This window comes from Thermobia domestica, chromosome 4 (assembly GCF_964235325.1).
Source record: "Thermobia domestica chromosome 4, izTheDome1.hap1.1, whole genome shotgun sequence".
Taxonomy (NCBI): Eukaryota; Metazoa; Arthropoda; class Insecta; order Zygentoma; family Lepismatidae; genus Thermobia; species Thermobia domestica.
The window spans coordinates 244584443-244600449 of NC_137457.1; the positions used below are offsets into that span (position 1 = coordinate 244584443).

The window sequence follows — 16007 nt, forward strand, 5'->3', positions numbered from 1 at the left end:
TTGAAGCTAACCACTCAGGGCTTCTTCTATGAGGGCACCTACATATACCGTTTCTCATCCTACGTTTTCAAAAAAATCAAAAAATAAGATATTCATCTTAGCAACTAAAACAAATTCAATCAAAGAACAAATTTCACAATCTGGTGGGAAGGTTGCATCATTGAATATCACAGCTTCACTTCATAAACTACAGGCATGTCCGTAGGAATACGACCAAGGCTAAATCGCTCACGCCCTTCGAAGGAGAGGAAGGGACAGGGAGTCCAAAATAGCTACCCAATGTTATGAGAAGCTTCCGTTCTTAGTTTCGTAGGAGGGAGGAGGGCTGGGTGTCCAAAATAGCTACCCAATGCTATGAGAAGCTTCCGTTCTTAGCTTCGTAGGAGGGACGAGGGCTGGGGGTCCGAAATAGCTACTCAATGCTCTGAGAAGCTTCTGTTTTTAGCTTCGTAGGAGGGGCGGGGCTGGAGAGATCCAAAATAGGTATCCAATACAAAATTAAATTAAATGAAATCTTTAAGTTTTACGTCCCACGCTTATGCCGGTTAGGCTAAAGGAGACGGTGATTATAGGCCGAAATGCGGCATATGGGTCGGCTGGGGCTTAGGCCCGCTCGCTTGGCCCGAGGCCGTGCAGACCTTTACTGTGCGAAAATAGTCATTTTATCGAATCTCTTTCAGCAAACTGAAACATGCGAAATAAAAATAATTATAGTCCACAATACTGTGACGAATTTAAAATGTCATCATTTATGTATAATATTACCTTTGGTTTCTGAAGTATTTCTTTTTTCGTGAACATTAGAAACTGAAAAAGAGGAAGAATTTCATAAGTTGTAAATTTACTTTCTAAGTTTAAAGTACACTAAATATCATGAATGCATCACAAAATGAGACAACTAATTAAAATATATTTATTACATTTTTATTGTTCTCAAGAAATAAAAATCCCCCAAAAACCGAAATACTTTTCTAACATTATATCTTAAATTTCGATCGAGAAAGCTGAAAATTTAGTAGCGAAAATAATGAAATAAAGAACAGAAAGACACATTTTTACATATCTAAAATTCTTTCAAAAAAGGAATTCATTTTATATAATTGTTAGAGAAATTGTATAAAATAGTTGAAAATAAGCGGAGTATTTACAAGGTAAATAACACTGTAATATTGTCTGTGCCAAGTGAATTATTATCACACCCCAGTGGTGTTAATTTCGTTGACTGTTAATCATGAATATTAATTCTGTGTAAGTATTCCTTTATCTTCTTAATTTACATGTAGTCAATAAAACGAAAGACCAACTCAATTTAGCAAGTTGCCTTTATACAAATTTGAAGTTCACTAGATTGTGTTGTATCCACGTTTCTTTTCAAAATTAAACATGAATTCAAATAGTTTTTGAATTATCCCTAGATGACTAATCATATTTATTTATTTTAAATCTTCAGATCACAACAGTGCAATGTGCCGAAAATTTTATTATTTATTATTTATACTACGTTTGGCTTCTGAAGAACGATTATTAAAATCTGAAAAAGAACAAATATTACTGGAAATTTAATTTTAGTTTTCGAGTTTATAACTACAAATATCATGAATATATCACATCATAAAATGATCTTATTGGGAGATACTTGTTACATTTTTATTGTACCCAAGGAGTGATATTTTTTCAAACTAATCAGCCCTTGCTGTATTATATCTCATATTTCAACTTAATAATCACTTAAGAAAGTAGGAAAATTAATGGAACAAAGACGACAAGTACATGTTTTTACACACCTACAATTCTTTCAAATAATGAACTATTTATAATTTAATATTAACGATTTGGTATAAAGTAGTTGTAAATAAGTGCATTATCGAGAATGTAAGTAAGAGAAAGTCTAAATGTTGATGTACTGAGTGAATACTACTCACTACTTAGTACTGTTCGTACCGTTGTCACTCAAGTAAAAATATTATTTCTGGTTTGATATTCTTTAATCTTGTTCAATTACATCTGGTAAACGCAACAAAAGTGCAGCAAAATTCACCAAGTTGCCTTTATAGAATTTGATCTTAATTCATGTTAGGTGTATCTATGATCCAGTTCGTAATTAAACCAAAAAAATATTTTCATGAAATATACCTAGATGTTTGATCGTGTTTGTCTATCGTTGATAAATAACGTAATATTATTAAATAGATAAAAATAGAGATGGTTATTTGTACCTGAAGCAACTTTAAATTAGGACGTGTGGCACACTATTCAGGATTGAGTTGGTAGATGCGAAGGTACTCCCTCATATATATTAGGAGTCGAGAAAAATATCAGCAGTGTGTCTTTCTAATTCGCTAGACATGCATATATTGATACTTAACACTTTTTCGGCATCGTGGTTCTTCCTTGGATATTTACTCTATAATATTGGATCAACGGAGTCAAGCTCCCACCAGGAGTCAAAACTTACAATACAATTATCTTAGATTTGCGTCCTAATTAGATTTTCTACTTTTGAATGAAATGCCTTTAAATTTTGACTGGAAGTATTGCTTCCAATTATTTTTTTACCAGATTTCAAATTTCTTGTTAATATATATATTTAATAATTGTTTTTGAAATTCCATCTGTTATGAACTATATACATGTTATCAACTAGATTTTAAAATTTTATTGTATTAATTTACAAAACGTTTAAAAAAAACTATATAAAACACAAATACAAATTCTACTCAACTACTGATTATTTAATTAACCATACTGTCAGTGATGAAATTTAGATTAGAACTAAACGATTTAACATAAAGCCGTTATTATGAAAGTATTTAATTTTCAAAAAAAATATCAAACATGAGTTCCTTTTACCATTCTGCTTTTTGTTATTACAAAAGGAACTCCAGAATACGTGTTACATATTTATATATGAAGCCATATTTAATTCTCCATTAGTTGCATTTCTTGTAAGGCACATTCGGTATTTCAACGACATAGTTAACGAGTTTCAGTCCAAAAGCAGAAAAGTGTAATAAAAAGTTTCGACATTGACTTTTGTAGAACAAAATCGATAATATTCAGAAGTAGAATTAGAAAATTATTTAAAGCTCAATTAACACTATTCATCTCGTTCATTAAACCTTATGAGAACAGGAAGTACCACAATCAATTATATATATATATATATATATATATATATATATATATATATATATATATATATATATATATATATATATTGTTTGTTTCATTAGCTTCATTGATCGTTTGTATTTGACTTAACAGTTTCGAACCATACTACTTTAATCCTCATGCTTTGTTTAAAGGAAAATTTTACTTATCTTATATATAAATTTTATAAACATTATATTTATACTGTTTTGTTATATTTGCCATTTCTGTAGTATTTATAAAACGCTAATCATATTTAAAGCACATTGCGATGTTAACCTTAAAATGCTATGTAGTTAAATACAGCTTTATAGTATCCATTAAACATCACACAATGCATTTAAATTAATTTCTTAACATCTTGTTTTATTTTAGCTAGATTTAATTTTAAGAATAGCTTTGACTTTTGCATTCAGATATACTGTAAGAAACTGAATATGAATACCGACCAAAATTTGCGAAATAACACCTGCTTCGATTGGTAGCACTCTTGCGATATTAGTAATATACTAATGCAATTTCAAAAGTAAATTTTAGTGACGTAACCTATTTTAGTTACAAATATGAATTTTACTTTACAACTAAAATGTGTGCAATATGACCATATGATTAGAAATAAGGAAGAGATCCAAAATTTTACTAATATCCAATTTTGCATTTTTGTCCATTTACCATTGCTGTGCATTACACTATTGTATATAGAACTACCATGAATTTATTATACAGTTATATATAAGATATTTCTCAAGTTAAACCTTGTGTACTTGAATGATTGTTTGTGATTCTGACGTAATTCAACATCTGATAGTTGATGACCAATCATTAAATTGATCAGGACAAAATAAGTATCAATAAACTCTTCTTATGTGTGTATTGGAATAAACATACTCTCTATGTAAAGCAACCACATGAGTCATTATTTTCATGAATTCATTTGTGAGTATTTTCTAATCTAGTTAACCACCTACCCACTTGCCTTTATGGAAAATCAAACTTATTAAATAAAAACAACTACAAAACACAACACCGGGATGTGCTGTAAATGCCATTATTTATGTATAATATTACCTTTGACTTCTGAAGCCTTCCTTCTTTCTTCATTAGTAGTACCTGAGAAAGAATAAGTGTTTCATATATTATAATTTTACTTTCTAAATTTAAACTCAACTGATATAATTATTATACACATAATAAAATGATTTCTAAAAGATACTTATCACATGTTTATTGTACCTATGTGATAATAATTCATCAAAACTGAGAAGCCTAGGTTGTTTTACATCTACAATATCAATATAATAGTCACTAGAGGATGTAGAAGGAGTAAATATACAAGGCGGAAATGTTTTAAACATCTACATAACTCATAACAACCAACTACTGGTCATTTAAATATTAATGATTTGGTAAAAAGTAGTTGTAAATGAGTGCAGTATATAAAAGTAATTAAGATTACATTATAATTATATTTTACTTCCTCAATTTAAACCAAAATATATATATCATGAGTATATCACACCAAAAGATACGTTTATTAAATGATATTTATTACGTGTTGTTAATGCTCAGTAAATAGCAGTTACGAACAATTGTTATTATAACATGAAATAATTATCACAAATATTTAAGAAATGACAAGTGGTTTAATAATCAAAAGAGTTTTTCAAAAAAGATCTGTGGGAAATATTAAAATTTTCAACCTATATACATGTTCTGGCGAAAATCATTCTTTCACATTTATTCTCTCACACGTTAAAGAATTAAGATGTGAGTTGACTTGCCGATTTTTCTTTTTCTATGGATATTATTAATGTACCAACTAAAAAATTTGAACATTTGTGATACTTTTAACGTTTTGGGTATAAACACTGACAAACAAATATTAAATGTTTCGGTTCTTATATATAGTTTTAAAATTATATAACCTTTCATACTGTCATCCAAAATTGGACATTACAATATTTAATTTCCTATTTTTTTATCTTTATTTCGACTAGAATTATTCCAAAAATTCCCTTACTTTTGCCTTCCTATCTATTGTAAGAATTTTAATCTTAATATCGACCACAATATACGAACGTACATCTGTTTCAATCGGTAAAAAAACTAATTTATTAGTGAAGCACTGTTGTAAATAATAATGTCACTTTTATTTACCTAACTTAAAGTAATTCATAAACATAAATTTTCTGTTACTACTAAACGATATAAGAGCAGAGTATTTGGTAAGAACATCAGAAAGTATTCGAGACTTTTATTACTATCAAATCTTTTCCATCATTGTTCTATTGAGATCCGTTTGCAATTACATTATTTTATAGAAAGCTACAGGGAATGTATTATACAGTTATATAAACAAAATGTATATATATAAACAAAATGTATCAATTTAAATGAATACTTGAAATTTTCTATATGATTCTAATGTTATTTAGTACTTAATAATTGATGATATTTTTAAAAATCAGTCATTAATAAGTATCAAGAAACTCTCGTTGTGCATTCATTCGGAAAAAGACATTCCATAGGTAAGACATGAGCACGACTCAACATTCTCACGAATTGATTTTTAAGGTTTCCATATTATATTTAGTGTGTGAACATTAGTCATCCACTAGTATCTATGCTAATCCCATGCTTGAGAAATAAAACTAGCTTCATAAGGTAATACTGCGATTATCTAAAATATCATTAGTTATGTATAATATTACCTTTGGCATCTGAAGAGTTGCTTTTATCATTATAATTTTCAGCTGAAACAGAATAAATGTTTCATAAATTATAATTTTACTTTTTTAATTTAAAGAACCATAAATAGTACGAATATATCACATCATGGCATAGTATTAAAAGATACATATTACATTCATACTGTTCACAAAAAATAGTAATCTTTGAAAACTGACTAATATTTGTTGTGTTATATTTTGGAAGAAAAATGTAATAGTAACTAATGAAAGTAAGAAAACTAATGAAATAAAGAAGAAAATGACATTTTTACACGTTTATATCTCTTTCAAATAGTAAACTATATGTTATTTAAGTATTAAAATTTGGTATAAGCTAGTTGTAATTAAGAACAGTATGTAAAATGAAAATAAGATAGACTATAACACTGTGTGTACCAAGTTAAATTTACACATAATCTAGATCTGTTAATTTCGTTCTCACTTACGACAGAATATTAATTCTGGATAGATATTTCAGTACCTCTTCCCTTTATATCTTGTAAGTAAAACAAAACGTAACATAATTCAGTAAGGTTCTTTATATAAACTTGAAATTTATTAAAGTGAGCCGTTTCCACGCTCAATTTGCTAACTAAAAGAACTAGTATTTTCATGAATGATCCTTAGATGACTGATCATGTTTATTAATGTATAATGATTACATATTAATTTTGTGATGTGCTGAAAATGTTATTATTTTAGTATAATATTGCCTTTAGCTTTCGAAGAATTCCTCTTTTCATTATAATTATCAGCTGAAACTTAACAAATATTACATAAATTTTAATTTTACTTTCTTAACTGAAACACTATAAGTATCAACAATATACTACATCATAAAATAGATTTTTCGAAAGGTAATATATTTGAATTGTGTTCAAGGAACAATAATTCTTCAAAACTGGCACACTTTTGTTGCATTAAATAAGTCATTAAAGAACGCAGGAAAACTACTGAAATATTGAATACGACCACATATCATTATAAATTTACGTCTCTTTCAAGTAAAGAACTCCTTATCATTTAACTATTATCGACTGGGTATAAAGTAGTTGAAAATACAGTATGTAAGTTATAAGTATGATAGACTCTAACTCTGTCTGTGCCAAGTAACGTGTACGCAAAATACAGCGCTGCTGATTTCTCTGTCACGTATGCAAAATATTAATACTGGGCTGATATTAATATATATGAAACAAATATACTACAAAGGGAACACAATTCAGTAAATAGCCTTTATAATAGTTTGAAGTTATTTGATGTGTGATGTATCTACATTCTACTTGATTAATAAAATAATATTTTTTTCTGAATTTTCTATAAGTGATTGACTATGTTTACTTAAGTAGAATATTTAGACCACAATACTGCGAAGTACTGAAAATGTGAATATTAAAAATGAATCTGAAAAAATATTTCGTATATTTTGTATTACATAATACATACTGTATAATTATAAATGAAGCCAGATTTAAATACTCAGCAGTTGCATTTCTTGTAAGGCGCACTCATTCTTTAAAAAATCATTATTAACAGGTTTCAATTCAGAACAGAAAATTGAAATTTTAAAATTGATATTTCTACAACAAAATCGATAATACTGAGAAGTAGCTTTATAAAATGAATTAACGTTCAAATAGTAGGCACCATACCCTTCCTTAAGCCTCTACATAAACAGGAAGTGAAAATTGCAATATCACATTAGTTAATTGTTGATATTTGAAATAACAATTTCGAACCACACTGCTTTAATCTGTTTGCATTGTTTAAAGAACATTTTTGCTCTTCTCATATATTGTTATCTGTTACAAATATTACTTATATACTGCCTTCTTAAATTTGGTATTTCGATAATATTTATAAAAACTTCGTCATACTGGAGGAACGTTGCGATATTAACATTAAAATGCAATGCCGTTAAATACAGACATCATAGTATCTTTTAAAGAATAGGTTTGCTCTAAACAAATTATACTTTAAAATTTTGATGTATTAGTTTTAGGACGCGTGGTAACTTTAAATTGTAAAACTCAATAACATATTTCGCCCTTTAAAGTAGAAATACATTTGTATCAAAAGCCAGTAGGAAGAGTTTTTTATAAAAAAAAATCTTTAAATGACACGCTGTATTTAAGTTAATTTCCTACTGTATTATTCTATTTTAGCTAAATTTAATTTTATCAACAGAGTTAATTTTCCTTTTCAGATAAATTGTAATAAATTTGATATCAGTATCGAACACAATCTATGAAACCACATACGCTTTAATTGGTAGCAAAGGTACGTTACTATTGACCTACACACGTAAATACAAATGCAAATTTCATTTAACTAACTTGTTACAGATACAAACGTGAATGTTACTTTCAAAGCAGGTACACAATGAACATTTGATTTTAAAAATCGGAGACTGTTAAAAGAATTGTTAATATAAAACTTTTGGATCTTTTCCAATACATTATTGTACAGAAGACAATAATGAATTTATTATACAGTTATATAAGTAGAACATATTTCAACTTAAATCTTGTAAACTTCCATTTTTAATGTGGTTCGAACAACATTTGTCTCTTGATACTTTGCGAGCAATCTTTAAACACAACCGTGAAAAATTATAAATTTCATCCTTTTAAGTATTCATTACGTTAAGAGTTCATTAACTAAGGCAGCAACATAGGTTACTGTTCTCAAAACTATGTGTTATTTTCCTATTATTTTTACTGTTTTTCCTGTTATTTTTATTATTCCTTTAGTCTAATCTCTTTGAGCAAACTCAAATTTCCGAAATAAAAGTAATTACAGACCACAATACTGCGACATATTTAAGGTGTTGTTATTTATGTATAATATTACCTTTGGTTAAAAAGACCCTCCCATTTTTGAGAAAATTAGCAACTGAAACACAAGAAATATTTCATTACTTGTAATTTTAAATTCTAAGTTTAAAGCACACTAAATATCATGAATGAATCACACCATGAGATACTTTATTAAAATATATTTATTAGAGTTTTATTGTACTCAACAAGTAATACTCCTTGAAAAACGAAAATCTATGCTATTCTTATATCTTAAATTTCAACCTACAAATCTTAAAGGTGCAAAAATTAATGAAATAAAGAATCAAAATACATATATACTTCTATTTCAAATAATGGAATACTTATCATTTAAATATTAGGGAATTGGTATAAAGTAGCTTGAAATAAGTGGAATATTTACAAGGTAAATAAGACTCAAATACCCTCTGTATCAAGTGAATTCTAATCACACTCCAATAGTGTTAATTTCCTTGTCAATTTAGCAAGAACTTTAATTCTGAGTAAATAATCTTTTATCTTTTTCATTAATATCCACTAAATATAATGGAAAGAAACTATATTCGGTAAGTTGCCTTTATATAAATTTGAAGTTAACTAGAGCATGGTGAATCTACGTTCCATTTCATAACTGAACATAAGTTAAAATAAATTTCTGTGTAATCCTAGATGATTGATCATGTTTGTTTATCTTAAATGTTTAGATCACAACACTGTGTTGTATTGAGAAATTAATTATTTATTGAAATTTTATTATTATATTTGGATTCTGAATTTCTTTCTTTCGTGATTATTAGTATCTGAAACAGAACAAAGATTTTATTAAATTTAATTTTCTTTGTGAATTTAAAACAATAATTATAATAAATATATACCATTATAGAATGATATTTCATAAAGATACTGATTATATTTTTATTGTACCCGAGAAGTAATAATCTTCCAAAATTAAGAAGCTTTTGTTGTATTACATCTCCTATTTAAACATAATAATCACTAAACAAAATAGGAAAATTCGTGAAGCAAAAAAAGATAAAGTCTTCTTTTTACACAACTGTAACTCTTTTGAGTAAAGTACTATTTATGGTTTAAATATTAACAATTTGCTATAAAGTAGTTGTAAATAAGTGGGGCATAGAGAATGTAAGTAAGACAATGTCTAAGCTTGTGTGTGCTGAATGAATTGCATGCACAACACATGGTTCTTAATATCATTCTCACTTAAGAAAAATATTCATTCCAGGTTGATATTTCCTAATCCTGTTCATTTACGTCTAGTAAACGTATCAAAAGAGCAAGAAAATTCACCATGTTACCCTTATAGAAATTAGAGATTAGTTCATGCCAGATAGATTTATGATAAAGTTGATAACTAATCCAACCAATATTTTCATGAATTATCTCTAGAAGACTAATAATGTTTATTTATCTGGAATGCTAAGTGTACATACAGTATTTTAGAATATATATAACCTGATTATTCTGCTTATTGTGTAGGGAAAAGTATGTTTTTAACTCTTCTAAGAATAACACAATTCTACGCTGGTAAATAATGTAATAATTTTAACTTGTTAAAGATAGAGATAATCATTAGTATCTCGCGGTATGTTAATTAGGACACATGACTCACTATTCGAGATTGAGTAGGAGGATATAAAGGTACTTCATCATATATATTAGGAGCCTAGAATAACATTACTATTGCCGCCATCTGTGGTTAACTGGACGTCATCCATTGATACTAACAATTTTGTAAGTCTCGTGGTTCTTACGTTTATATGTACCTTATAATATTGGATCAAAAAAGTAAGGCTCCCACCATGAGTACAGAGTTACAATGCGATTATTGTGTTGGATTGTAACTAGCGTCGTAATTATATTTTCTAGTTTAAATGAACTCCTAAATTTTGACTAGATTTATTGCTTCCAAAAATTTATTTTAACCAAATTTCAAGAAATGCCTTACTAATATCAATATATATTATAAATTAGATATTGAAATATTGTTGATTTAATTGATGAAGAATTTACACTACTATTGCAACACAGATACAAATTCTATTCAACTACTGAATATTTAATTAACGTTACTTTCAGTGATGAATTTTAGATTAGTACTAAACGAGTAAACTTAAAGTAGTTATTCAGAAATTGTTTCAATTTCTATAAAATATTATTCATATGTAAATTTAGTTTTTCTTTGCCATCTTCACATTATATCAGAAAGACCTCTAGAATACATATGATATAATTATATACGAAACCATATTTAATTCTTCAGTAGTTTCAATTCTTATAAGGCACATTCGTTATTTCAACGACGTAATTAACAAGTTTCATTCCAAAAACAGAACGTTGTCAAGAAAATTATATTTATAGCATCAAGATCGATTTTTGTAGAACAAGAAAGATAATATTGAGAAGTAGTATTGTGAAATCAATTAAATATCAAATAATAGGATTCATCTAGTTCATTAAACCTTACCAGAACAGGAAGTACAGCAATCGATGATATACGAGGATGGTTCAATAATTATTGTCCCTGGCCTATAAGAAGTGCTATTTTTCCAAAAAGGCTCCTTTCATAGTAATGCACTTCTTCCACCCATGCTGTATAGCCACTATGAAAGCTTCAAAGAAAGTCTCTGGCTGAGCCGTTAGCCATTACTCCACAGCTTTAATAACAGCTGTATTTGAGTGAAACTCTTTAAGGTGCTCCTTCAACTTTGGGAACAGATGAAACTCACTAGGGGCGAGGTCGTGTGAGTAGAGAGGATGTTCCAACACACCAAAACCAGCAGCATGGATTGTGGCACCAGTAAGATGGCTTTTGTTGGCCGGAGCATTATTTTGGTGGAACAGTACTGTTCGCTGCAACATCCCGCGCCATTTTTCCTTCATTGTTTCGCGTAACTTTGGGATTTGGGCTGCATAATAGACACATCGTGATAGTGTATCCAACCTCAAGGTAGTCAATGAGGAGCACACTCTTCGTATCCCAAAAAAATTGTGGCCATCATCTTGCGTGCTAATACTTCCACCTTGAACTTGCTTGGGAAGACGAACTGCTGTGCCGCCACTCTATCGTTTGTACTCGAGATCATAGTGGTAGAGCCACTTCTCATGCACGGTCACAAATTTATCACAAAACTGTTTCAGGTCTGCCTAACAACCTCCAAACCAGTCCTTGAACATCGAACTCTGTCTTTCTGATTTTCACGAGATAACATTGGGGGTACTCATCACGCTCACACCTTTCTCAATCTCAAGTGTTCATGCACAATGGTTTTCACTGAGTCTACAAAGATGTGCATGACGTCTGCTAACTGCTACATCGTCATTCGTCTGTCTGCTATAATCGTATCATGCACAGCATCAATGTTTTCTGGATTGCATGCTGTTGTTGGAGGACCAGCTCCAGGGGCTTGTTGACAGCTTTCCTTGCTGCAACAGAAGTCGCGGCACCAGTTCTTTACCACCTGTTAGGAAGGATACCCATCACCCAACACGCTGATCATGTCCTCATGAATCTCCTTCGGGCTTAACCTCTTTTTTTCTGGAGGTACCTGAAGACTGCTCGTTGTTCGGTTTACTCCATTTTTCAAGCTAGGTGCCACCTCTCATACATGAAACAACAAAAAAGAATATTAATATAGCAGCTATGGTTCTGAAATTTTAGCATATAGGCTTGTAAGACATTAGGCTAGAATATCCCTCATCAGCCATCCCAGCTCAAGTATTTTAAATATGCCGGGGACAATAATTATTGAACAATCCTCGTATATATTGTTAGTTTCATTTGCATTAATTAATAGTGTGTATTTGACTACAATTTCGTACCATAATACTTTAGTTCTTTTGCTTTGTTTAAAGAAAACTTTTACTTTTCCTATATATAATTACTGTAAATATTACTTTAATACTTTAATAGCTTTTGTCTTGTTATATTTGTATACTATTTAAAAAACGTTTATCATATTTCAACCACGTTGCGAAGTTAACCGTAAAATGCTATATCGTTAAATACAGATATCATAATATGTTTTAATCCTTTAGTGGGACAATTCTTCCTACAAGTGATGTAACGATTCCTTCTCCCTGTTACCCAACACCCACTCAAAACAACCAAACAAAAGAAATATTTTTTCTAGCACAATTCCCATTTCCATAGTGAAAAAGACTCATAACTAATGTTAACATTCCTTCCCAGTGGAGCCAATAAGAGTTTACTTAGGCTCCTTTTGCGGGAACTGTTCTTCCCATTACCCAAGAAAGGGTTAAATAATAGATTTACTCTAAACGAATTAGACTTTGAAATTTTGATGTATTAGTTTTAATCTGTATTCTAAATTTAAATTATGAAAGTCATTGCTGTTCTTCGCTACTTAAAGAGCAAATGCATTAGTATTCAGGACCAGTGCAAGAGTAGCCTTAAATTTGCTAAAATCACACGTTATATTTAAATTAGTTTCCTACTTTATTATTTTATTTTACCTAAGTTCAAGTTAAGGAAGAAATTTGATTCTTGTATTCGGATAACTTATTAAAATTAACATGAATATTGACCTGTTTCGCTTGGTCACAGTCTTACGTTACTTATAATGTACTAATGAAATTCCTTACCTAAATTTTACTTAAATAAAATATTTTAGTTACAAACATTAATTTTAATTTACTACTAAAATACATGCAATGTGAACATGTGATAAGAAATAAGGAAGATATCTATTTGTCTCTATCTATTTGTCGCTATGCTATCTATTTGTCTCCTTATCTATTATTATTTTTATTTTTCAACTCTCATTTTATCCTGATCTTTCACTCTCTCTCTCTTACGTCTCTTTCTCATTCCTTATTTAAATTAAGTGTCCATGATTAGCTAGTTTATTATTTACACTTTTCTCAGGCATTCAACTAACCTAGCATGGCACTAGATATGAAAACCTATACTTTTACTTTTCTATTTTACTAAACATCACTTCTCTTATTCTTTAAATTTCCTTTCTCTTATTACTTTTTTCCACTAATTTACCGAATCTTACTACTATACTTAATTTAAATCTTAATTTAGTACTCGTTGGACCTTTCTCTAAATAGGTTGGACTCAAAAAAATTCACCGCTTTGCAAAGTGATAGACGAGGCATCCTCTGTGTCTTTTCTTGTTCCTATCACCGAAGACTTATGTGTTTTTATAAATAAATATTCTCTGAGAAGTGTGGAATACCCTTACTTCAACGTCAAGAGAATGTGACTTCCTGCCTACATAGAATTTAATCCTTCGAGAGGTTCGCCGAACTTCCATGTTATTTAACTAATGTTTTTATTTACTAATTTTCTACTAGCCTAATCGCTAAGCCATAATTTCAACATCCATTCTTAATTTTTATTTTATCTTGCCTATTCATATTAGTCTAGGTGTTTCTTTCTTGATAGCATTAATTATTATTATTTTTTCCATTTTTCTCTATAGTCACATTTATGATTAATCTTATTTCTTTCAGTTATTTCTATCTGTCATTCTTCGTACTCCTGATGTTTACTCTATTTACTCTTTTCTGTTTGTCTATCTGTCCAGTCTATTTATTTGTTTATCCGTTAACCTATGTCATCGAGACATAGCACTATTCTTCTATATCCTAATTTTTGTAATTTTCTTAGCCTATATATAACAAAAATAAATTACCTTAACTATCTAATCAACTTAAATATCTAGTATATATTTCCTAATTCTATAATTCTAACCTAAAAATAACGAAACTATAAACCTAATTCCAATATAATTGTACACTTAATTCTAACCGTTACTATATATACAGGGTGGGCCATTTTAATTAATCCACGGAAATATCTGAAAAATGATAAAACATAGAAGAAATTTTTGAAGTACACGTTATATATTGCTAAGGGGGAAACCCAATTCCGCCAAAAGTACCCCTCTCCGCCCCCCCGTAAATGGGGGTAACGGGGGGTAACTTTGAAATGTCAAATGGGAACATGGGTCGAGTAATACCTCGTTCGAAAGGTCTTGGAAAACTAAGTAACGCTGTACCAAAAGATGTTTCATATTATGCACCAGTTTCAAAATGGCCGCCATGATATGGTTCGGAAACTCCAGTACCCGTAGTATGAAAACCATGGAAGGTAAATGAATGGAACAAAATTGAAATACGTAAATATCATAGGGCATATCGAATGCTGTAATCCCTGTGATCCTAGTGGCCTCCCTGAAGCGGTCTTGTGGGCTAACTTCAAAATTTCAATGTCCGACCGGACAACGGTTCGGGCGTACGCTTGACCAACCCAACGCTGTTTGGAAGGCAGACTTCATGCATAGAGAATTGGTGCACTAAGTTAACGCGGATGGCCACAGTTACATTTTGATTAACTATTAGCATTCATGTCATATTGTGAGCTTGAGGGACGAAACGGTGTGTACTTATATCCCCGAAATGCTTTCTGAATAACCAGCACGCATTGCATAAAAGTTTCTCTTTTTTTAGTCACTACAGCGTCATCCTTGCAAACAAATGTTTCAACCACACCATACCTATTTGTAAGGTTAGCCTTAATTTACGAATTAAAGTAGAGTTCTCGTTTGAACTTTCACTTTAGTTTCCACCCCACTCACATACAGAGCGCAGGGAGAGATTATTTTGCAGGACTTGGATTTCTCTCTATACATTATGGCAATTTTTCTCTAATATTTTTATCTCTGTTGTATTATTCTCGAGCCTTGGAACGCCTCCGTGGTTTTCCTATTTAATTTTCGTTATTTTCATTTATGTCTAACCGTATTCATACTATGGGCACTAGACGTTTTCTTAGACACAGTCACCATGTCTTTGCGATCATTTTGAAAACGGTGTCTCATGTCGAAAATTTTCTTACAGAAGCTGTTTGATATTAATTTGTCTATGTAACGTGATGTTACTCGCTTCAAGCTGCTATTTGAAATTTTCAAGTTGGCCCCGGATACCTTTCAGTTGGCCCTTGGAGTCACTCCGACAACACCTCTCGATGTGCCTTACGTCAGTTAGCTACTCCAGTTTTTCTTTTGTTGATTTATCTCCAATCGCTTTTATACTACGGGTACTAAACCTTTTCTCTGACACGGATACTATGTTTCGGCGGCCTTTTGAGAACACTGCCATTTCACATCAATCGTTTTCTCCTGCAATATGTTAGATTTTGCAAGATTTATCGAACGAGGTACCACTCGACTCATGTTACTATTTGAAATTTTGAAGTTAGCCCCCAAGACCCCTTTAGGGAGGCCACTGGGATCACAGGGACCACACCGTTCGATAT

General features: G+C 30.3%; 1 protein-coding gene across 7 annotated transcripts in view; it reads right to left on the bottom strand.

The window, feature by feature from the left end:
* LOC145683479 (uncharacterized) overlaps positions 1 to 16007 on the bottom strand; it is a 292118-nt gene that overhangs the window by 103183 nt on the left and 172928 nt on the right. For all 7 annotated transcript variants that reach the window (XM_081754810.1, XM_081754814.1, XM_081754812.1 and 4 more), the window contains 4 exons: positions 8733 to 8774; positions 5862 to 5903; positions 4219 to 4260; positions 766 to 807 (listed from right to left, as the gene is read on the bottom strand). In XM_081754810.1, the coding sequence (XP_081610936.1) occupies positions 766 to 807; positions 4219 to 4260; positions 5862 to 5903; positions 8733 to 8774 (168 nt within the window). The remainder of the gene's footprint in view (positions 1 to 765; positions 808 to 4218; positions 4261 to 5861; positions 5904 to 8732; positions 8775 to 16007) is intronic.